At 38.8% G+C, this 23515-nt stretch overlaps 1 protein-coding gene and 1 long non-coding RNA gene across 8 annotated transcripts in view; one reads left to right on the top strand and one right to left on the bottom strand.

Annotated features, from left to right (window-relative positions):
• The window catches only part of FBXO38 (F-box protein 38), a 56531-nt gene that overhangs the window by 12391 nt on the left and 20625 nt on the right, over positions 1–23515 (top strand). For 6 of the 7 annotated variants that reach the window (XM_053200610.1, XM_015079805.3, XM_027076622.2 and 3 more), the window contains 10 exons: positions 626–759; positions 3565–3728; positions 3926–4091; positions 7272–7409; positions 8606–8743; positions 11412–11505; positions 12936–13066; positions 16631–16801; positions 18448–18590; positions 19903–20113. In XM_053200610.1, the coding sequence (XP_053056585.1) occupies positions 626–759; positions 3565–3728; positions 3926–4091; positions 7272–7409; positions 8606–8743; positions 11412–11505; positions 12936–13066; positions 16631–16801; positions 18448–18590; positions 19903–20113 (1490 nt within the window). The remainder of the gene's footprint in view (positions 1–625; positions 760–3564; positions 3729–3925; positions 4092–7271; positions 7410–8605; positions 8744–11411; positions 11506–12935; positions 13067–16630; positions 16802–18447; positions 18591–19902; positions 20114–23515) is intronic. The other variant, XM_027076653.2, reaches the window with a different exon arrangement.
• On the bottom strand, positions 20107–22099 carry LOC128311202 (uncharacterized). Its single transcript, XR_008289335.1, has 3 exons — positions 21658–22099; positions 20778–21086; positions 20107–20330 (listed from the first exon to the last, which is right to left on the bottom strand). It is a non-coding gene; the product is annotated as an uncharacterized LOC128311202 (long non-coding RNA).

Here is a 23515-nt window from a genome sequence, read left to right as displayed (position 1 = left end):
AGGGGAAGTTGGAAAAGAGGAAATTGTAGTTGAGATGAGGTGTTCTCATTTAATGCTTATGCAATACTTTTATCAGAGTGTGATCTAAAAGGTAAAAAGATATAGGAAAAAAATGGTATACTGTAAACTTAGTATACATATTGTTGATGGAGAAAATCGTAGAGTTTCTGGGTGGTGTTGAGGGAGCATAGAGGAATTTTTTTTAGCCACTACAGGAAATGGATTCTGTAAAAGCTATAAACTTATATTGGCCATGCTCATATTGATTAGTTCTCTCTGATCTTGTTCATGTTCCCTTATCGTGAGGCCTGGAGATGCACTGAAATCTTTTTTCTTCTTCTTTTGTTTTTTTTCCTTGAGATTTTCTTGGTTTGTGAAGACTTAAAAGGAGAAAGGCAAGTTTTAGCAAACACCCTTTGGAGGGATCTCAGTACTTTATTTGGATGCTTGAATATTTGCGGACTCCTCTGTTTTTAGTGAAAAGCTTTAAGTGCATGTTAATCTTAAAACCCTGTGAATATTCCTAAAGTCTTATTTGAGGGGTTGGAGAAGGAAAAAAAGTAACCTGTTGGTGAGAGGAAGTACTTATCCACTTGATAAATATGAGTTTCTTTCTCTCACAAAGGTACCTCCCTCTGCAGGATATCATGTGTATGGAATGTCTTTCCAGGAAGCTAAAAGAAGCAGTGACCCTATATCTGAGAGTGGTGAGGGTTGTGGATCTCTGTGCAGGGCGGTGGTGGGAATACATGCCAAGTGGTAAGTGGATTTAGCCTGTAAGGTACCTTGGAGTCCTACTAGAAACTAATAATATTCCCATCAAACATTATTTGTCTTAAGATAGGTAATCTAAATCACCTCGCAGGTAGGGAGGCAGAATCTTATCTAAATTACTTAGGTTGGTTTGGGTTGATAAAATGTGTTTTGTTTGAGGCTTTGCAGTTTTAGTTCCTTAAGGAGCTATATCAACCTGTTCCACAAGTATATGATTGGAGAATACTTATTTAGCTGTTAATTCAGTATATGTCTGTTATATTAGACAAAATGTCTGTTGTTCTACGATGCAGGTTTTCATAGTTTTTCTATACCCCTTAATGGCATCCTCTGGTTAAACAAATATTAATCAGTTTTTGTAAAGCTGCTCCAGCAGGCCACAGAAATTTGCACTTCTGGAGCTTTCATTTCTTTAGCCCTTGAGACTATGCTAGGTCTTAGAGATTCTCAAGGCATAATTCGCCTTACAGGTGAAGATTTCAGAGTTAGTGGCCTGACCACAAAACAGACCTCAGGTAGAGACCAGATAAGAAAGTTGATGACTTTAGTTAAGTAGAGCACATCTGAAAGGGAAGAATTAAAATTAAGGGCCAGTCAAGGCTTCTTTTCAGTTAACACCAATCCATTTATTAGTGCCTTTTAGTTACTGCTATGTAGCAATTTTAAATGTCTTGTTGAACCACATTTTATTAGCATTATCCCAATTCTGATATTTTGAAGATGTGATGAGGGTGGGGTGGGGGAGCCTTGACAGAAGTGAAGTAGAATAGGGCAGGCTATCTCTGCAATACGGGAATATTATACACTTTGGGGGGCTGTATCCTTTCAAAAAGATCATCAGTCAACTGGTAGCTCTTATCCTCTGGCCAGAGCTAGTTATCAGCATATACCTTTTTGTGAAGAACACTGCAAAGACCCAAGGCTAGAACTTAGCTCAGTGGGAGGCAAACCACAGTTGTCCTCAAATACTTCAAAGAAACCATTCTGAGGGAAAAGAGCTCATTGTTTTCCAAAGAGTGATCAGTTATAGCAGGAAAGACAAAAAATGAGGGCAGTGTGAAAATGACTGTCATTCCTTATGTTAGATTTGCTTTAACAGAGGTTAGGTCAGCAGGAATTCTGGCAATGGGATTAATGTACTGTATCAGGCGAGATAGCAGAGTCCCGTGTGATGCAGTCTCCGCATTAACATCTCTGTCCCTTATCAAATTAGAAGAGAATCTTTGCTGATTTCTTTCAGACTGTGATAAATAACTGTGAGCCCAAAGCTTCCCATTCCTGCAGTGACTGTAAAAGAGGAGTGAAGCAGACAGTCTGTAGCCTAGAATAAGATCTCTTTAACTTTGCTTACTAATGCCACCCTGGCATTAGTTTAAACCTAGAATTTAAGCCCCAATTTTCTATGTAGTAACGATAACCATGGTTTTTATGGTTTACATATGCAAGTTCTTTGGATTGTCCATCTCTGTAAAGGTAGAAGGTTACCGATTTTTTAACGAGAGACAATGTGTAGTAAGTATGTGACAAAAGAGGAGGATGGGCATTGGCAGTGGTCACACCTGGTTTTGAATTCTGGCTCTCCCACATGGTAGCTTTTCAATTCTTTCAAGTTCATTTTTTACATTCATAAGTGGGGCATTTACCTTTTTGGGGGGTTGTGAGAGTAGGTGAGAGAGTATAGAATGGTTAGCACATTGATTGGTTCAGTTAGTGAAGGTTGCTTTGCAAGAGCTGTTATTGTAATCAGACCAAGTGATCCTTGAGGTCTCTTCTTAACTCTTCAGTTTTGTGATTCGAAAGTTAACACAATCATCTGCACCAGCCCTGTGCAAATAGAGCAACTCATGTAAGACTTAGTGATTTGGGGCTTCATTTATGTTCTTGAGAATTAATAATTTTAGCTGTCATTAGTGAGCAGACAAGTGACTCTCTGACAACCTCCATTATAGACAAAACATCCCAGATAATGAAGTATCGACGGTCTCCCTACTTACCATACCAAAACCCCTACAGTGGTGGAACTAATCTGCCTTACTGTTCCCATCTGGTGGATGGAACACAGTCAGCCTCCTAGATAAATAGCTTTCTGTGAGCTCAGCATCCTTTCAGTTTGGTTCACTTAGATACTCTTAGCTAACTTGCATTTGTCTTTCTCAGAAATGAAATTTTCATTTTTCAGAATGTCATTTCAATTTCAATTCATTTTCAGTTTTCAGAATGTCATTTTTCCAAAATGTCCAGGGAGTGATAAACACAGGATAGAGTAATTATTAGGAAATGGATAGACCAAGAGAACCTGGTTGGTTGGGATTTAGGTTAGAACTGGGAGCTTCCTCACATCTTACTCATTTTTTAGTTGTGTGCTCTGCAGAGCCCTAGAGGTTCTCTGGACCAGAGAGTACCTTTGGGATGGGGGGGAGAGGGGGGGGCGGTGCTGATCAGGTAGGTGGTCCTTCCTCAGCCACCAGTCCAGTAATAGGTGCAAGTTATCCAGGTTAAAAGTGTGTTGTTCCTAGTCGAAGATTTCTTTGCCTTAAACACCACCAAGGCAGTGATAAAAAGCCTTAGCTCTGTAAGATATTAACTCAGGATAAGTGGGGTTTCTGACACATGTCCTCTTTTGCTTAAGGAATATGTTTTCTGTTTAACCATTTGTTCAGCTGTAGTGTCAGTCTTACAAAATTTTTAAAATGACACCTTTGGTTAACTTTTGATAAAAATTAGAAGTGACTAGTAAATGTTCATGAACAGAAAGGTGAACTTGCCTCTAAATACTTCTGAATTTCTCAGGCTTCACAGATTCCAGTTTTCTCACACTATTGAAGAAGATGCCAGACGTCGAACAGCTATATGGCCTTCACCCTAGATACCTTGAGAGGCGAAGGGTACGGGGGCATGAGGCTTTTAGCATTCCAGGAGTTCTGGAAGCTTTGCAGGCATGCCCAAACTTAGTGGTGAGTGTACCTGGTGACATCAACTGATTGATGAAATAATATATCAGAGAACGAAAGAACATGTTCCCTCACATCCAGATTTCATCCATAACAAAATTCAAGTCCCATTGCATACTTAGTATATTATGATACAGAAATAGACGCTTTTGATGCTAAATTAATAGCCTTTCTTATGCTTGCTTGGCATTATTTTCTAGGGTGTGGAAACTTCTCATTTGGAGTTGGTAGAATCTATATGGACATATATGCCGCATGTTCATATTTTGGGGAAGTTTCGTAATCGTAATGGAGCGTTTCCAATTCCTCCTGAAAATAAACTGAAAATTCCTATAGGAGCCAAAATTCAAACTTTACATTTAGTTGGTGAGTACATGTCTCTTGGGTCACCTGTGACTCCTTGAAATGTCCTATAATTGAATAGTCACTGAAAGGGACTAATGAGAATTTTAGAAATGGCTCTGTTGATTGATGATGGCCAGAGAAATGCTTGTACACAAATTTATATTTCCCATTAAAGAGCCCTAGGTGGGTCTGGGGAGTGAGAGAAATACTGCCTCACAACCAGTCTGTTCCCTTTTTGAAGATGGTTTGAGCAGTTTTGAAAGTTGGTAGGTTTTGTTTTTTGTCTTGTTTTATTCAATGAGCCAGAATCCTGCCCTTGTTCCCTGTCCTTTCGGTCCTAGTTCAGCCCTTCAGAGATTTCTCCAATACAGCTTCCTGTGATGATGGAAATGTCTTATGTTTGTACTATCCCATGTGCCCACTATGTCTAGTGAAACAGAAAAATTGAACTTTTATCTTACGTTCATTTGTCAAATAGCTACATGCAGCTACAGGCTCCTTTTTTATACACCTCAGCTCTAGAACAAATTCTCCTATGTTCAACCCAGAGCCAATGGAAAATTCTGCCACTTCTCTTTTTCCCTGAGAAATGGGAAATAGGGTGCTTTTTTTCCAAAGGCACCTTATTTGCAGTGATTATAGTGTGCATCCTCCATCCACATAGTTGATGAAATTATATCACAATAATTTCAACCTAATAATAAGGGCAAATGTTTCCCCAAATTTGTTACCTTTGGCTTACATTATGGAAAGGATTTTGGGAGGACTCCTGTTACCTTAGACTTTTAATGTTTATTATTAAATATTTTTTTAAAAATACACCTGTTGAGTATCTGTTCTGCTCTAAGCATTATTCTGAGTATTGGTCATGGTTTAAGAACTAGAAATTTCTGAAACTGGGTGAGGTGGTGCAGGGAGTGCAGCAGGGATGGTAAGAAGTAGGTCTTTTTTTTTTTTTTTTTTTAACGTTTACTTATTTTAGAGAGAGTGTGTGTGTGTGTGCGCGCGCAAGCAGGGGAGAGGCAGAGAGAGGGAGACACAAAACCTGAAGCAGGCTCCAGGCTCTGAGCTGTCAGCCCGGAGCCCAGTGTGGGGGCTTGAACTCATGAACTGTGTGATCATGACCTGACCCAAAGTCAGAGGCTTAACCAACTGAGCCACCCAGGCATCCCCACACCCCTCCCCCATTTTTTAAAAAATTACTATGATTATTATTTTTTTTAACAGAAGTAGGTCTTAAATAGGACTTATGTGCACAATTATGGCATAAGAGGAAAGCTCTCTAGCAGCCTTTTGTTTACAAGATCAAGGAGTGCTTCTGATTAGGCACTTGGGATATCTAGTTTGGGATTGGATTTTTAGATACAAAGATTCTGTGGTATCTGCAGTTTATAACATAGGCTCTGTAAAGTCAGAAACTGTTTTTATGTCTTTATATTTTCTATAATTCCTGTCATTGTTCATTGCAGATATAAGTGGTTGGTAAATTTTGTTGAAATGCATTAATTCATTTGATTAATTCAGCAGTTTAACACTGTGATGGTGATACAAATGTGTACAGTAAATTAATGCACATTCAGGGGAGGACCCGTAACTGTCCTTTGTTTATAGAATGGATCTGGGGCAAAATGTGGATTGGGCACAGGATATCGCAGTGTAGTCTAGATCTGTCTCACCCTTGCTACTTTGAGATTCCTAATTAGCATTGCCACCATCTTGGTAGGTGCTAAACATACCTTTGTAAATTCTGCATCTTGAGTCACGGTCTGTACTTCGTTTCCTCTGCCTTTCTTCCTTTGGTCTCATCCCCTATTTTACTTCCTGTCTGCTGCCATACAGTGTATATGCGTAGTTCCAGGCTAAAGGTAACTGCTTTTTGGGGAGGGCCGGATGGCAGGACTAATCCTGATACTGGAGCATCCTATGGAATTTAGCCTTCGCAGAAACTACCGTTCACGTACTCTTGATTCTGCCTTCTCTAGCAGGGCTTCTAGCAACTTGAATGCAAAGTCGTATTAAACTGGTTTTGCCAGCTACTGCGTGTTAAATGCTCTCTCACCGTGTCCTCGTGTCCTCGGATTTCTCTCAAAGACTTGTGTCACTTCCTTAGCTTTTCACGAGCCTGCAGGGTTTAGTTGTTGGGCAGTTTCCTTGATCCACTTCCTTCCATTTAGAACTTACAAGTTACCTGTCTTTCTTCTTTCATGTGTCTTGGCTTTTCCTGCCCCTTTACCTCCCTTTCTTTCAGCCAGGGTCCTTTGCAGGTATGATTCCTAGTGTTAAGCCACTTACAGATCAGAAGGATAAAGTACCTTTATCAGTTTGAAATAGTAAAGTAAATGACTGATGGGTTTCTCACTTTCCCAGAGTCATACTGACTGGCTCCTGCCACACAGTTCCAAGTCCTTAAGGCTCATTCATTGGTACAAACAACTTTTAAAAAAAATTTTTTTTTTCAACGTTTATTTATTTTTGGGACAGAGAGAGACAGAGCATGAATGGGGGAGGGGCAGAGAGAGAGGGAGACACAGAATCGGAAACAGGCTCCAGGCTCCGAGCCATCAGCCCAGAGCCGGACGCGGGGCTCGAACTCCCGGACCGCGAGATCGTGACCTGGCTGAAGTCGGACGCTTAACCGACTGCGCCACGCAGGCGCCCCGGTACAAACAACTTTAATGTCTGTCTCTGGATATCATCCAGAAACCACAATATTTGAAGCCAGCTAGCCCGCCTGTGTCCTGAGACATTTAGTTTTCTCACTGGCGGGATGGTGGGCATTGACATCAAAGAATACTGTTGTGTATTCCTTCCACATAATTTTGTTTTCAGTAACTTATTTGCATTTTACGTTTCTTGGGTATGTGAGTCCCAGAAGAGTTGTAGACTTATGCGAAAGATTCATGTGTATAAAATGTAGAAATACTTTTAAAATCTCATCTTCCCATTTGCCTTTTCTAAAGAAATAAGAAAGTAGAACAAAGTAGTACACTTACGGTTTGCTTAAATTGTTCTTTACAAGCCTGTTTTAAATAAGCCAAACTTGATAGAATTTAATTAGGTAGTTTGTTTTGTTAAAAATATCCATGAAGGACAAATTGTCAACTTGAAAAGCAGAACCTTACACTTTTACACAGGCAGAATACAAACAGAATACAGTTTTTTAGTGATTTTTTTTTTTTTTTTTTTGGTATATGTTTTTAGGGGTGAATGTTCCTGAAATTCCTTGTATCCCGATGCTAAGGCACCTTTATATGAAATGGGTAAGACTCACCAAACCACAGCCGTTCAAAGACTTTCTTTGCATCAGTTTACGAACTTTCGTCATGAGGAACTGTGCAGGTAATGGTACATGGTTGTGGTGGAATTAATTGTGCATATGCTATTCTTAGAAGTACCCTAAAGGAAACCCCATAGCCACATTTGTAAATGGAATTATACTATGCTATTACTGTTTATGTTTTATAACTTACCTTGTGAAAATAAATGTACTTTTTGTTTTAAAGTCCGTAGACGTGATTTGTGTTTTACCTTAGCAAAAAAAAAAAAAAAGCACAGTGTCTCTACATATTTTTATAGGCTCTTTTTACTTTCGGTAGGATTGTTTTAATAGATCTCCGTCTGATTTCTTTGTTTCTTGTCTCCTAACTATCCTGCTTGTAAATAGTACTGTGACTTAATCTCCTGTAAAGCAAAAAGCACTGCTTGTCTGGTACTGCTTTTCTGTTCGGAAACCTTCAGTGACTCTGTTGCCCTAGATTATCAAGTGGGAAGTATTTGCTTTAAAGTGCTAACCAGGGCCCCTCTTGTTATCTTTATTTTTGACTCTTTTCCAAGATGTACCTTCTTTTATTTTCAGACCTGCCTGTTCCTTGTCCCCTATGCAACCATACCAGCCTTCACCTCAGTGTCTTCCTTTACACTGTGTTATGTTTCCTTGTCCTGAGGGAGACACTTCCTTCCACCTGCGTACGTCCTTCGACTTCTGCCTTTTCCCATACACCTGCCTTTTCTTCTTCTTTTTTCTTTTTCATATAGTATAACAGATCCTGTTTTTGTAGTTATGTTACACCTTTTTATCCTTATAATTAGTCATGTTGGTTTCATCTCCATGTCATTTACAAGCTCTTTGATAGATTGGACTATATCTTGTGATCTTCCATAACATCTAATACAATACTGGTCACCTAGAGAGGTATTTATGATCAGCTATTTACTTGAGTGAAGGATCAAATTTTCAACTTGGCTTTCTCTCCTTAGTTATTTTGAGTTCAAAACTATTGAGACTTCAGGGGATTTACAAAAAATACTAAGTGTCTCTCCAGTGTTACTGAGAAATCCTTATGCTGAATAAATATATGGTTAACAGGCTAATACGTACTTTCATTTTTAGTAAGTATAAGTTACAGAGAGTCAACTACTTGGCTGTCAGTTTCACACATAGAATTCATAAGTTAATTCATTTCAGCTGCTGGTTTGAAAATTTATTTTTAAGGCAATTTACATCATTCCACTGAAGTTTTTTTTCCCCCCACCAGGACCCACAAACTCCTTGAAGTATGTCCCCTTAGTAACAGGCTTAGCCTCTGCCCGAAACTTGGAACATTTGGAAATGGTTCGAGTTCCTTTCCTTGGAGGTCTTATCCAACACGTAGTTGAAGACAGTTGGAGATCAGGTACTCATTTTACTTTAGTTACTGAATACTTTTTAAATCCATTTTAAAAATTATTATGCTTTTATAGCTTCTCTTGTGAGTCATTTTAAAAGAAAATGCTTGTTAGTAATTGCCCTTTCTGTCTGGTGTGTAATGGAGAATACCCATGAGCATGGGATAGCAGTCTTTTTTTTTGTTTTTTTTTTTTTTTTTGCTGTGTTCAACCATCTCAGGATAAATAGTACAGTGGTAAGGCATGTTTTCTGGCTTGTTAATACTTATTAGTTAATCATACATCTGTTGTATTTGGAATTTTTCTGAGAGATACTTACAGGGATTTCAAGTGTTCATTGGTGATAAGAGACGTTTTTTGACTTGTATACCTTAGGTCTACAAAAGGACTCAGTCATTAGTAATGATAGTGTCTGACATTTGTCTATCACTTGATGGTATATAAAATGCTTTCATTCATGTTGGGGCTTCTGGGTGGTTCAGTCAGTTGGGCGTCCGACTCTTGATTTCAGCTCAGGTCATGATCTCATGGTTTGTGGGATTGAGCCCCATGTTGGGCTCTGTGCTGGCAGTGCAGAGCCTGCTTGGGATTCTCATTCTCCCTCTCTCTGTCCCTCCCTTCTTCTCTGTCTCAAAATAAATAAATAAACTTTAAAAAAAATAAACAAAAGGGTTTCATGTGTATCACTTGGATATTGGATCCGTTCATCAGATGATGGCTTTGAAGAGAAAAATATATTTTACTCTCTAGGTCCTTTCATGGTTTTTGAAATAATGATATGTGACGGAATGTGCTCCACGTTAAACATCTCACTGCACTAAAAATAGTAAGAAATTCAGCTAGTTAGATAATTAATAGTTGACAACTAAAAATCTAACTTTGTATATTCGAAATACAAGTGGAAAATTATTAAGTACCATTGGTAACAAATTGACATTCTTAATACTGTTAAAATATGAGTAAGCACTACATTTTTAGGCATTTTGTCAGTCTAGTCTGGTGTAAGTAGACTTCATTACATTGTGTAAAGGGGATGGAGCAGGCCCCCTCGAGATTAACAGCATTATTTTTACTGCATGGCTGTAGCTAGCAGGAAAAAGTCAGGGGTAAGGAGACCACAGTGAAACCATTTATCAGAAGACCTAGAGGGAGATGCCAAAAGTTAAGAGTTTGTATCCACATCCTGAGAGAGAAACAGACTTTTCTCTGCTAATGGGGGTTTAAGAATGATTCTACCTTATATTTTACTTAAGGAGTCAGCATTCCTCACACAAAAGTTAATTCCAGATGAATCATAGATCCAAATGTGAAAAACAAAAAGTTTGTAAAAGAAAACGTAGGAGAATATCTTTTTGACCTTAGGTAGACAAAGCTTTATTATTAAACAGGATACCAAAAAGCACTTAACCATGAAGAAGAAATTGATAAACTGTACTATATTAAAATTAAGATTTTTTCCATTCATCAAAGGCACGATTAAGAGAGTGAAAAGCCAGGCTACCGAGTGGGAGAATCTATTGGCGATACAGATACCAGATAGAGGACTTGTATCTAGAATATATGAAGTACTCCTAAGATTAATGAGAAAAAGGCAGAAAATGGGGATACAACTTGAATAGAAAATTCACAAAAGGGGATAACCAAATGGGCAATAAACATGAAAAAATAATAAACGTCATTAATCTATTAGGGAAATGCAAAAAATAAAAGTACAGTGTGATACACAAACACTAAAATGACTATGCCTAAACATGACTGACATGAAAAAGACAATAGTGTTCCATACACTGCTGGTGAGTATAAACTGATATAATCACTGGAAATACTGTTTGATAATATCTACTAAAGTTGATTATATGCATATCAACAGTCGCATTCCTGGTGTCAAATACAACAGAAGTGCATACATATGATTATCAGGAGACATACCCAAAATTGTTCACAGTAGCACTGTTCATAATAGCCTCCAAATGAGAACAACCCAGATGCCTATCAGCAACAGCATGGATGATTAAAATGTGACATCTTCATGCAAAAGAATATTATACAGCAATGTGAATGAAGAAACTACCGCTATATGCAACAATCTGGATGAATCTCATAAGCAAAATGTTCAGTAAAAGAAACCAAATACAGAAGTACATACTGTATGGTTTTAATTCATAAAAGTTGAAAGTCAATCTTGAGAAAATTCATTGAGCTGTATACATTAATAATTTGTGTGCGTTTTTTGCTCTATATTTGCAAGTTTCAAAAACATGGAAAAAAAAACCCAGTTGACATTAAGGAAGTGCTTACTGGTCTTGTTCTGTATGTTATATTGGAGGTTCAAACCTTGGCTAGAAAATGTCAGGATCCCTTCTTTAATGGTTTCCTTATGAACTTCTGGTTTTCTGAAAATCCTTTCTCAAATGCCTCAGTAATTTGGAGTAATTTTTTGATGCTGTCAGAATGTCTGTTCAGAAGGACAGTATCTGTCCATTTTCATCTCTTTCTGGGAAATGACTAGTAGCCATAATTCATGTTGAGATGTTAATATGAATGGAAAGACAAGCTTAGATTTACTTTTAACCAAAGAGTTATCATCTGAAGTGTGTAAAAGTGCATATAAATACTTTACTAAAAGTGCTGTGGTCAAACAAAATACTGTTTTTGTTCATTTTCTCCCTTAACTAGGTGGTTTTAGAAATTTGCACACTATTGTTTTGGGAGCTTGCAAAAACGCTCTTGAAGTAGATCTTGGTTACCTCATCATCACTGCTGCTCGTAGGTATGTTTCCTCTTCACATTGCCTTTTGTCTTAGAATTACGTTTTTTCCGGTTTTCCAAAAATTGGGGGAGTGTATGTATGAAGTTTGATTATGCCTTGTCTTGATTTAAAATACAAAGGAGTTGTTTACATTAGCATCAGGGTGTCACTTATTGGTAATCTTGTGTTATATATAACTGCTGACCAGTCGAGCTGCACTCCAGATCCAGCAAACTCTGAAAGGGTGCGGTCTCACCTCAGAAGAGCAGTCAACATTCTGGAAGTGCCTGAGAGTCCAACAGAAGTCAGCATTGATGCGCTGGTTTCTGCAGCTCTCTTGGGAACCATGTATTTCAACCTATATGATTTTGGAATAATTTCAGTTAGTTGGTGACAGTATTTGCTATTTAGAAATCAGTATTTTAAATCAGCTTTTTAAGAGTGCCGAACTTGTAACACTTTTATATTTTTAACATATCTTTCTTTGCATCAGTTTATGCCACACTTAACTGTTTCCTACAGATCAAAAGTCTACCTCTACTTTTGTTTTATTTAAATTGAGGTAACCATTTTTTAAATTTATTCAAAAACAAAACTCTTGCTCTCTATCAATAGTATATTAAGAATATAAATAAAAATAGTTTCTAACTTTAAGTAAGTAGGTTTTGTTACCCAATATACAACTATAATCTTTGTTAAAATGGTACTTTAACAGCTAGCATAAAAAAGATGTGAAAGAAATAACACCAGACGCAGATTCTGACTTTTAACTTAACCAGGGTTAAGAAAGCACCTTGAGGGGCATCTGGGTGGCTCAGTCAGTTAAGTGTCTGACTTATTGTTAAGTGTCTGATTTATTGTTCATGGGTTTGAGCTCCACATCGAGCTCTGTGCTGACAGCTCAGAGCCTGGAGCCTGCTTCGGATTCTGTGTCTCCCGCTCTCTCTGCCCCTCCCCCACTGGTGCTCTGTCTGAAAAATAAACATTAAAGAGAATTTTTTTTTAAAAGAAAAAGAAAGCACCTTGAAAGGATATAAGATTCTTACTGTATAATTCATTGTTAATTAATGTAACTTCAGTGTACCGCCTAAGATGTGCCCACACTTTGCAAAATGCTCCTTTGAAGGAAACATCTCAGCGTGCCTGGGTGGCTTAGTCGGTTATGCATCTCACTTTTGATTTCGGCTCAGGTCACGATCTCATGGTTCATGAGATCAAGCCCCACTAACAGTGTGGAGCCTTCTTGGGATCCTCTCTCTCTCTCTCTCTCTCTCTCTCTCAAAATAAATTTTAAAAACTTAAAAAATAAAACATCCCTAATGTAGAAGAGGGGGAAGTTGTTTGCCTTTGGCACTTCAATAAGATGAACTTCTTTCAGAGGCTTATGTTAGGAAGACCCTTTGATTCTGATGGTTTTTGTTTTACTCTGATATTTATCTCTTTGTTCATAGGTTACATGAAGTTCGGATCCAGCCTTCCCTAACCAAAGATGGCGTCTTTTCTGCCCTAAAGATGGCAGAGTTGGAGTTCCCCCAGTTTGAAACACTTCATCTGGGATATGTAGATGAGTTTTTGCTGCAGAGTAAGACTTAATCAACTGTTTTTATTCTCTGGAATTGCTATAGAGAACTTACTTGACAAACTGAAACCTGAATTGAGATATGCCATATTTTCTTGAATATTAGCTTAAAATCTTAGGTGTTCTCTCTTCTTGAAAAAGAAACTTGTAATTTCAACTTGAAGTGTCAGTGATTTTTTTTCCCATATTGCTTCTGATTTAGCATATTATGGAAAATATATGATTAACAGTATACAAAAAAAAAAAAAGTCCTTACCTACATTTGATATTGTCTCCATTTTACTGCCCAAGTTTCTTTCCCATTCTGCTTCATTTTTTTCACAGAACATCATCCTTGGTTCCATTTGTTGAATTTGATCTGCCACACTTCTTGAAGCTTTTGATGGTCCTCTCAGATGAGGTTCCATTCCCTGTCCATGCTCTTCATTTCCATAATAAGCCCGCTGGGGGTTCTGGATTTCCCAGATAGTGTGAGCACGTAATGGTCAGTATTCATTTGATGATGCTCGCTGTTGGAAGGCTTGTTCACAGCATTTTCTGGAATGTATTTACAACTGGGAACTCATTCAGTTGGGTTTGAATGCATGTCAATTCATTTTTCAAGCTTTTCTCCCCATGACATTAATCAGACATGCAAGATCATTTCTACCACCAGCATGTTTTGATTTTTGCAAGAATTAGTTTCTTCCCCATGTAATTTATAACAAGTCTTTTTACTCACTATCATACTAGATGGCATTTTTTCTCAGGCTCTAATTTGCGTTGTAGAAGAACATAAGAAGGCTCAGTTCCTCTAGTCAGGACAATCTAGGTCCAACAGATGTCACAGTAATGTTTTGTTCACTTTTTCCTTGTGGCGGTGCTCATTATTACATATGAAGGATTGAGAAAGCAAATCCTTATCTTCTTGCCAGTTTAACGTGGGAATCCTTTTTAATGTGTATAACTTTGAAAAAGATTGGCTTTTCACCAACACAGCTTTAAAATGCTAAATTCATATAAAGTGAATGTATTTGATCTCAGACTTTTCTAGTTTTGATTGAGGTTGGTTCCATTCTGTGTGTTGTTTCTACAATATCTTATGTGTGACCCAACACAATTTTTAACTTGGTAATTGGTGTTCTTTCTATAATTGTATTTATTCCTCTTTTCCAAAGCTCAAAACTTGACAAATTTTCTATCTTCAAGATGGCCAAATTTAGGTCCACTGAAAGATAGTCTTGAAGAGCTGTCTTTATTATTTTTTTTTAAGTTTATTTTTATTTATTTTGAGGGAAAGACAGCAAGCAGGGGAGGGGCAGAGGGAAAGGGAGAGAGAATCCCAAGCCGACTCCGCGCTGTCAGCGCAGAGCCTGATGCAGGGCTCGAACTCACAAACTGTGAGAGTTTAACCAACTGAGCCACCCAGGTGCCCCCAAGAGTTGTCTTTATAACCAGCTATTTCCCTGTAGGTATCTCTTTCCCCTTAACGCACCTTCAGCAGAAAAACACTTTACCTTTTGACTACTACTGTGCTTTGCAGTATAACTTGTTTCATAGTCTCTTTGATAGAAGTCTCGTCTTGACCTTTCGTAAGCAATTCTCGTCTTCATATTTGCTGCAGTTCACCCATTTCTCCATATACATACTTGCCTCCGTTCCTCCAGGGACAGCCTAGGATTCTCTGTCTCACGGTGATGACAGGTGCCTCTAACAGACTGTCTAGGAAGGAATGTATACTTCATCCCTTAAACTCACTCTTCCAGTGATTTAGATTTTGAAGCATCTTTCCAGAAGGTGGAGGTGGCATCACCTCTAGTAAAACTTGTATCATTGTTTTGTTGCAAAGACTTGGCAAAACTTAAATGGAAACAGCACCTTTGTGCCCCATACATTTATGGCAGAAATGACAGTGCCAGGTTGGGGATATGGATGTGCTGAAAAGCAGATGCTATGTGTTAAGAATATAAGAAAAGTCACCTAAAACTCTTTAAAAACCAGAGCAGTATAGAGTAATCTTTGGTGCTGGGGCTTTGGAGAGCGGGGGAGAGACCTGCCTCATAACTGATGGGACCTTGGGCAGGTTACTTCTTAATTCCATGTTTTCCCATTTGTTACAGCGGAGGTAGACCACTTCCCAGTTTTCCCTCAGATGGTTTGGAGGAGTCAGTAATAAAACCAGTTTTATCGTTACAGTCTCTGACATTTAGAAAGCATTTAGTGAATGGTAGCTTTTACTTTTAGCTGACCTGTGGGCTAAAGAAAAAGGAAACAAGAATGAGTTCTAGGTGATATCATCAGGGTGCTTGAGGGAGCATGATAATCCGGAGACCCTGAGAGCCAGAAGGAGGAGGTGGCCTCAAAGGAGTGAACATCAGGTGGGTTTATCATGTTAGGTTGCAGCATTTATGCAGACAGGGAACAGAGCCAGTTCAAGATTTACCCAGTCATTAGAGAGAAGACAAGTTTCAAGTCCAAAGGGCAAGAAAACAGCCTGCTGTTTTTATAAGCAGGCTGAAGAAAATTGCTCACCCAAACTGTAAAGGATGGGTTAAGGTAAACTCTGCAAGAAATGCCAGAAACTACCAAAAACAGGGACTATAGGAGAGAGACCGTGACCTGTGTGGAGAGTAAAATTGGTAGAGCTTGGAGTAAATAGTCATAAATGTGTTCTGGGCTAAAGGTGTCAGTCCCTGCCATATGCGGGGCAGCTTCATCAGAGCAACAGTTTTGTTTGTGTTTTGTGTCAGATGGCAGTAAGGACTGTGAGAGACATTGATGAGAGTGCCTGCATCCCAGCACTACGCTGGACACAGAAATTATAACTGTAAACTAGTCACGCTCCCTTTTTCCTTCAAATTGCGTATAGTCAAGTGGACCATCTTGGAGAGTAGGGGCAGGCAGCTGGGGGAAATGAGGACAAAAGGCGAATAATGAGGTATGATTTCCAGTGCCGTCTAGTCTAGTAGGAGGATCCTCTTTTACTAATCCCTACCTCCCCGACCCTCAGTCTGTGCCTATGACAGGAGGCAGTAAAGCCCAGTGGGAGAGGGAGTGGGTGTATTTGAGTTAGAAGTCCACTTTCTGGGGATGGGCTCCTCTTTACTAAGCAATACCACAGGGGCTAAGAACGAGTCTGATTTCCCAGTTTACTTTTTTCTACGTGGCCATACCCGACTCCAAAAATATGATCCTGTTACTTGTGAAAGAGAATTACGTATTAAAGATCTTATTTTTCTTTTCAAAAGGTAAAACTAAAACTTCCCTATAAGTGTGAACTAATACAATATGTTGTTTTACTTTTAAGAATTTTTGCTTTTTTTCCTTTCCTAAACAATTGAAAATAATATGTTTCTACTAGCTATCCCTTGGCTTTTAATATAAATTTTTATTTTGCAATATAAATGGTATTTGCACAGACTACCTAACCTAAAATTGTACTCAAACCTGAATACATGATGGATAGATGACCCAGAACGGTCATAGAGAGTGATATACTGGATGTTAAAATAAAGAATTGGCAACGTTCCATGACATTTAAGAATTTCTCTCTCTGTCTCTCTTTTTTTTTTTAATCTCTCTTTTTAGGTAGAATGGCGAATGCAGATCTGGTAAAGTACGGTTTGGCCGATGTGGTAGAAAATCCTGGTATCATCACCGATATAGGGATGAAGGCAGTCAATGAAGTTTTTTCCTGTATCAAATACCTGGCAATTTATAATTGCCCCCATCTACATAACCCATACAATTGGATCTCAGGTACTGTAGGCTTAACTAAGGCTATGTCTGACTGGTATCGAAAGTAATATGTTTTTCTTTTTTTCTCTGTGTGGTTACGAATTGCATTCCTATTGTAAAAATGTAGATATTTTGTATGGAGCGTTCGTACAAGTTCTGGGAACCTTTGATAACAAACTTGGAATTCTGTTGGTGCTTCTTCGAACTCTGAAATTCTCTGCCTAGAAATTGGCACTGTCTAGGTTATGGATTCAACTTCCCTGATTTTTATATATATTTCATTCAGTCAGGGACATAAAATTAATGTTAGCAATTGTTGCCTGGGATATTTGTTTTCTCTGAATTACCTTCAAATGGCACATCATCTGAAAGGACAAAGTGGGTATGTATTTAAAAAAAAAAAAACAAAAAAACTTTAATTAGGTGACATGTTTAACATTAACTTGTATTGAACTGTTCACTTGCCTTAAAATCCTTGGCTATTTCAGCTTTCCTCTCCCCACCTGATCCCTTATGTGTACAAGTGTGACTTTTGTGATTGATATGTTTCCTTATTTGGGGGGGTTCATTTTCCTCCCTGAGTTTCTTTAAGGCCCTTCTTGAATACCTAAATTCACAAACCTTTAAGTGAATTCAGAGCTAGAGAACTTTCGTTGTGACATCATCTTTCACCAAACCAGGCCCCCTCACTGCCACCCGCAGAACAGCTCCTCTACTGTCTGCGCTGCCTCACAGGGGTACTGCGGCCCCTTGCAGGGCCGTCTCCAGCCTATCTTCTTCGGGCTCTGGGGCATCTGCTGAGATGACTCATTAGAATGGCCATGTCTCCCCTGCTGGAAGTGAAATCCTGTCCCTGGCCCAGCTGCACCAAAAAGTTATTGGGAAATACAAACTAGGTTGTAGCAGGCATAGATCACTTTTAAAAAATAACATTTATTGGATTTTTGGTTTGTTTGTTTTCTTAAATACAGAAGAGTATAAAGAAGAAAACAAAAAATGGCCTATAATCCCATCACTCAGAACTCCTGTTAACACTTAAAAACTAAAAGTAATACATGCACTTGATAAACAATACCAAACAGTACAGAAAGGTACAAAATGAAAAGTCTCCTCTTCTCAAAGGTAACCACCATCAACGGTTTCTTATATATTCTTCTGGACAGATTATTTTGTGCATATTGCAGCCTATACATGTATTGCATTTCAAAATGATTTATATATACAAAAGGGCCTTACTATGTGTATCCTCTCCTGTAGCTTGTTTTTCACACTCGGGATATCTGGGAGAGCTTTCCATAGCAATACTCAATTCTCCTTCATTCTTTTAAAAGAGCTGCATAATGTTGTATTAAATGAATGCACCAACATCTCTTTAACTAGTGTCCTATTGTTGAAGAGGCCTGTAGGTTGTTGAATGGATCACATTTTAAATCAAGGCTGACTTGGTTTCCAGTTAATGGTTCCCAAGCCATGTAGTTCTCACAGTGAAATTAGGTAAGGAAACATCATAGGTTAGTCAACAAGTTTTTGAGATCATGAGAGAAGAGCAAAGTTCTTTAAAGAAAAAGGATTGGAAAGTATTTGTGACCTATAGCAAAATTCATCTGTAGTGGAGAAAATGGAGAAAATGTTAGTTAAATTCTCTGGCCATGCCATTTCTCCAACAGACCACTCAAGATGGACTCGATTGGTTGATATCAACTTAGTGCGGTGCCACGCTTTGAAGCTGGACTCCTTTGGCCAGTTTATTGAATTGTTGCCCAGCCTGGAGTTTATTTCGCTAGACCAGATGTTTCGTGAGCCACCCAAAGTAAGTCACGTTTGTGGGATTTTTTATTTGTTTTAATACTCAAGGAAAAACACAAAACCTAAGTGCTTTTCTTTCTAATAATATGCCTTTACATTATAATTAGACTTTTTACTGCTAGCTTCAGTGAAGGCATAAAGGTTATAGTGTTACATGGTCCCTTGTTCTGGTAAGGGGTCTCCAGAGGAGGGGAAGGAAAATGTAAGTGGAAAGCTGTCTCCGTCAGTTCTACAAACAAGGTAAGGTAAAAGCAATGGTGGAAATTTGAGCCAAGCCAAATTTATTACTCAGTTAGTTGGGAGAATAAATCTTTACTTAGGAACCTCAAATATATGGGGTGCCTGGGTGTCTCAAGTAGGTTAGGTGCCTGACTCTTGATTTTGGCCCCAGGTCAAGATCTCGTGGTTTGTGAGATCGAGCCTCCCCCTGACCCCCAGTTGTGTCAGGCTCTGTGCTGATAGTATGGAACCTGCTTGAGATTCTCTCTCTTTTTCTCTCTTTGCCTGTCTCCCCTGCTTGTACTCATGCTCTCTCTCAAAATAAATAAACATTTAAAAAAAAAAAAAAAAAAAGGAACCTCAGATATAAATAAGGATTAGGGATTTATTTTGGAAATGTTTTACTTTGCTGTTCTCTTTCCTGTGCATATCCTGAAAAATCTGAGATTGTCTAGTTGTTCAGAATGTTATTTTTAAACTACTTCACAAATAACACTTCATTCGCCCTGTAATAAAAACTTGATGTTTCAACTAATTATCTTCTCTCTCCTCAGTTTTTTTTTCTCTTCTCAGTTCTTAATTTTTTTTTTTTTTAATGTTTATTTATTTGAGAGAGACAAAGTGCAAACTGGGGAGGAGCAGAGAGAGAGGGAGACCCAGAATCCAAAGCAGGCTCCAGGCTCTGAGCTGTCAGCACAGAGCCCGACACGGGGCTCGAACCCACAAACCGTGAGATCATGACCTAAGCTGAAGTCTGATGCTTAACCAACTGAGCCACCCAGGAGCCCCTCTCCTCAGTTCTTAATGGTCACATTCCCACTGTTGGAAGCAGTACAATATAGTGGGGGGAGGCTCAGGATTTGAGGTTAGAATGTGGGGTTTCAGGTCGCAGCTATAGCACAGACCTCTTTCCACTGTGCATTTCATCACCTATAAATCCAGACTGATAACACTTCGTCTTGCTTGCCTTTAATAAGGTCCTTTATGCATATGTGAAAGTCGTGCTATGTAAATATTCTTACATAAAGATGAATGTTAAAAATGAAGTGTTCTGTACTAACTTCAATGAACACGCATGTGGTTTCGTCTTGCCTTAGGGCTGTGCTCGAGTTGGTCTAAGTGCAGGCACAGGAATCGGGGTTTCCTCGGCCCTTGTTAGCAACCAAAACTCCAACAATGACAATGACAATAATGCCCAGAATAATGCCAACATCCACGATAACAATCACCATCATCCAGATGACTCTGATGAGGAGAACGACTTCCGGCCAGACCTGCAGCCAGGAGAGCAGCAGTTTGCAGCCGACGGTAACCCAGATCTTTTGTGAGCTCCAAACAGAAATGATTTTTACTTTGGATTATATTTCTCTGACTGACCCTGTTCTGTTCCCTTCTTCCCCCGTTTCAGTTTGTCACTTTACACATTGTGGGGACCTGGGTGACGAGGCAGATGGGGTGGGTGGTGGATGAAATGTGCCTGTCTGCTTATTCGTTTCAAAGCCATGATGCCTCTCGTCCGTAAAATCTGTAAGGGTGCATACAGAATGGGAAGGACGCATCAATGCTGTGGAATTTGGGTACAGTGAGCCTTAGAGGCCTGGCTTAACTGAAATTTAACTTTCAGGATTTGGGCAAAAGAGCATCCCATTCTATCTCCCTGACCGATAAATAGGTAAATTGAATTTCATTGTGGAGACTATTTTTGGATGTTCCTAGATCTGACAAAAATGAATACCAGTCACATGCTAGATATTGTGTTGGGCACCTCTCACTTGCCTTTCATCATTAAGTCTCAACAGCCACCCAACATATTAGGTACCTGAGCTAATAAAGACCTGTTGGATTCACTTACGTAATTATCCATGCAGCTCTTCAGTATTGACTAAACACCTGCTGTGTCCAGCCCCTGTGTTCTTAGGCTTCATCTGCCCCTCTGTTGGTGAGTGAGGATGGAGGGAAGTTGTGTTCTTACCACGTTTTCCAGTTTCCCGGTTGACCCTCAAGAACTGGAAAAAGAATCTCTCCACGCCATCTTGTTAGCGTTGTCCTTTTGCTCATTTTCTTGGACACAGTAATTAATGAGAAATAGGGGTGCCCTGAGGTTCTGTAAGTGCTTTCATCATGAAAGCACACTGTGTGTTGAGCACGCTTCCCTTTGGGATTGCTCCAAGAATATAGGTCCCGACTGAAGAGTCATCTGTAGGCATTGTCTTCACTTTCTCACCGCACATGTTTTCTGCAGAACTCTCCATTTTGGCTCTCGGTAAAGTCATCAGTGGCTCTGTTAAGAAAGATGATGGTCATTTCTCCACTTGCATCTTATTTAACATCTCAGCAGCATTTGTCATTCTTGTCCACTGCTACCTTCCTGAGATAACTCTTGGCATCTCTGAAACCATCTTCCTGGTTTTCCTAGTGTCTCACTGGACGTGTCTGTTCAGTTTCCTTTGCCTGCAGCACCTTCTCTATTCTACTTTGACTCTCCATCTGTCTGTCTCTCTCTACACATTTTCTCTAGATGAGCTCACTCACCCCCAGCTTTGGTACCAACTATATGCTAACGAATTCCTAACCTTTATTTCTAGCTTCAGTCTTCTTACTTCTTGAGGTAATTTACAGTTATGTACAACTTTATCCTTTTTATTTCTACATGAGTACTTTTAGGAATTTTAAACTTAGGGTTAAATCTCTCCCCTGACATCCTCCCCGCAAAATACAAAAACAAAAGTGCAGAGTCAGCAGGTGCCAGGACTGAAGGAGGGAGAGTGAGGTCAGGTATTGTCTCTTTGCCTTCTTGTCCCTAAGTACCATCACATAGCACCATGAGGACCTGGACTTCAGAGGACACAGACCATCCATGAGAAACTGTTACAGCAATCGCAGTGCAGACCTACCCAAATCCTAGGGACCCCATTGTGGTTGGAGTGGATGCACTGGACAGATGATAGTCTCCAGGAAGTTACATGGCCAGAGGCTTCTCAGTACAGAATGGAGAATGCCTTCCATTATGAAATCACACATTGGTGCAGCAGAGATCAAAACGTGTGCAAGAACACTGTATTTGGTTCATGAGAGAGCAGTGGAACCTTACTAACATCTGAAACTAAGATCTCAGGAGATGAGACACTTGCATACAGACCACATTTTGAGGTATAGTGTTGTCAGGTACTCTATCTTCAAATGCCATGAAAGGCTAAGAAGCAAAAGGAATGAATACAGAAATGCCGAGATTGAAGAATCAAACAGTTTCAACCAGAGGAAGGCTAGGAACACCAAAGATGATGGCAGCACTTGTAGAGAAATGCTGATGGTCATATACATTGGTTCCACACATCTCTCTGAGTTGGCAAAATATTTATTTGTATTTGTTACTATATTATTTACCAGTTTGATTCTTTTAAGTAAGAAATAAGGAGCTGGGATGTGACTTTTGATCAAAACCAGAAGTGGAAAGATTCCAAATAAAAAGGAAGTGAAGAAAAAAATAATTTAAATAGCAGTACAGGGAGTGGGACTTAGCATTTGTTGAAATGACTGACATTGATGCTTCTACTCTACATGCGAACTTAACAGTAGCTTAAAAATTACTTGAGTTTTGAAAGTGGTATTGACATGTTGATTTAACTCAGTTTACAATTTGAAAAGTCTTCATGCATGGGCCACTACTTGGTTTTTGGAACAACCCCAGAATGAAGCAGAGGCCCCCACTCTTTATTGTGGTATTTAAACTTCATCAGCTTGCATGGAGTAGCAGAGTTTAAAAGAAGGGCATTGTAGAATTTTAAAAGCCATTTAATTTGCATAAGTTAAGTGTCTTTGTTTATAAACTCCTATAATCCTGTTTTTCAGTGAACATTATCATTAAGGTGATGTAGGGCTTCAGAAAATGATTTTATTGCTTGTAGAGTACTGTATTGATTGATCAGAACATTATAATTTGATAAGAATATTATTCTTGTATTTGCGCTTCCAAAATTCTTAAGATTTAGAATGCTTTATTATGGGCTAGTTATGTTAATTGAAAATGTAAGTTCATTACCTGCATTTTACAACACTCTAAAACAGGAGTAGGTGTCCATATTTTAGTAATTTGCCTAACATAAAATTACCATGTGTCAAAATCATGCTTCTGTAATTGCTAACACATGTTGCCAAATTGCTTTAATATAATTACCTTTGAAGTAATTATAACCACAAAGCATAGTTTTACCTATAAATCATTTTACCAAATTTCTATCTTGATTTAACACATAAATCCCAGGTACTTACCTACTTTTAAAAATTGTGTACCCTGCTCCCTTCCTTCACCACTGCCCTCTGCCCTCCATTAACCTAAATTAATCTAAGTGAAACTGTTCTGCTGCCTTTGTTTTTGGCAGTGGTTCTCAAACCTTAGTGCATCAGGATTACCTGGAAGACTTGTCAGAACACAGGTTGCTGGGCTTAGCCTTCAGAGGGTCCAAGCTAGTAGGGCTGGGTGGGGCCAGATAACTTTAATTTTTAACAAGTTCCCGAGTGATGCTAATGCTGCTGGTCTGGAGCCGCCGTTTGAGAATGAGAACCATTAATTTTCGGAAAATCCTTATATTTGAAGCCCGAGAATGAGCTACAATGTTAAAAAAAAAAAAAAAATCACAGTAAATGCATTTTATTTTATATTTTGGGCAGATAACTGTTAACCACTAAATAATATTTCTAATACTAGAAATG

The sequence above is a fragment of the Acinonyx jubatus genome, chromosome A1 (assembly GCF_027475565.1).
Source record: "Acinonyx jubatus isolate Ajub_Pintada_27869175 chromosome A1, VMU_Ajub_asm_v1.0, whole genome shotgun sequence".
Lineage (NCBI taxonomy): Eukaryota > Metazoa > Chordata > Mammalia > Carnivora > Felidae > Acinonyx > Acinonyx jubatus.
This window is presented reverse-complemented; position numbering and strand designations above follow the sequence as displayed.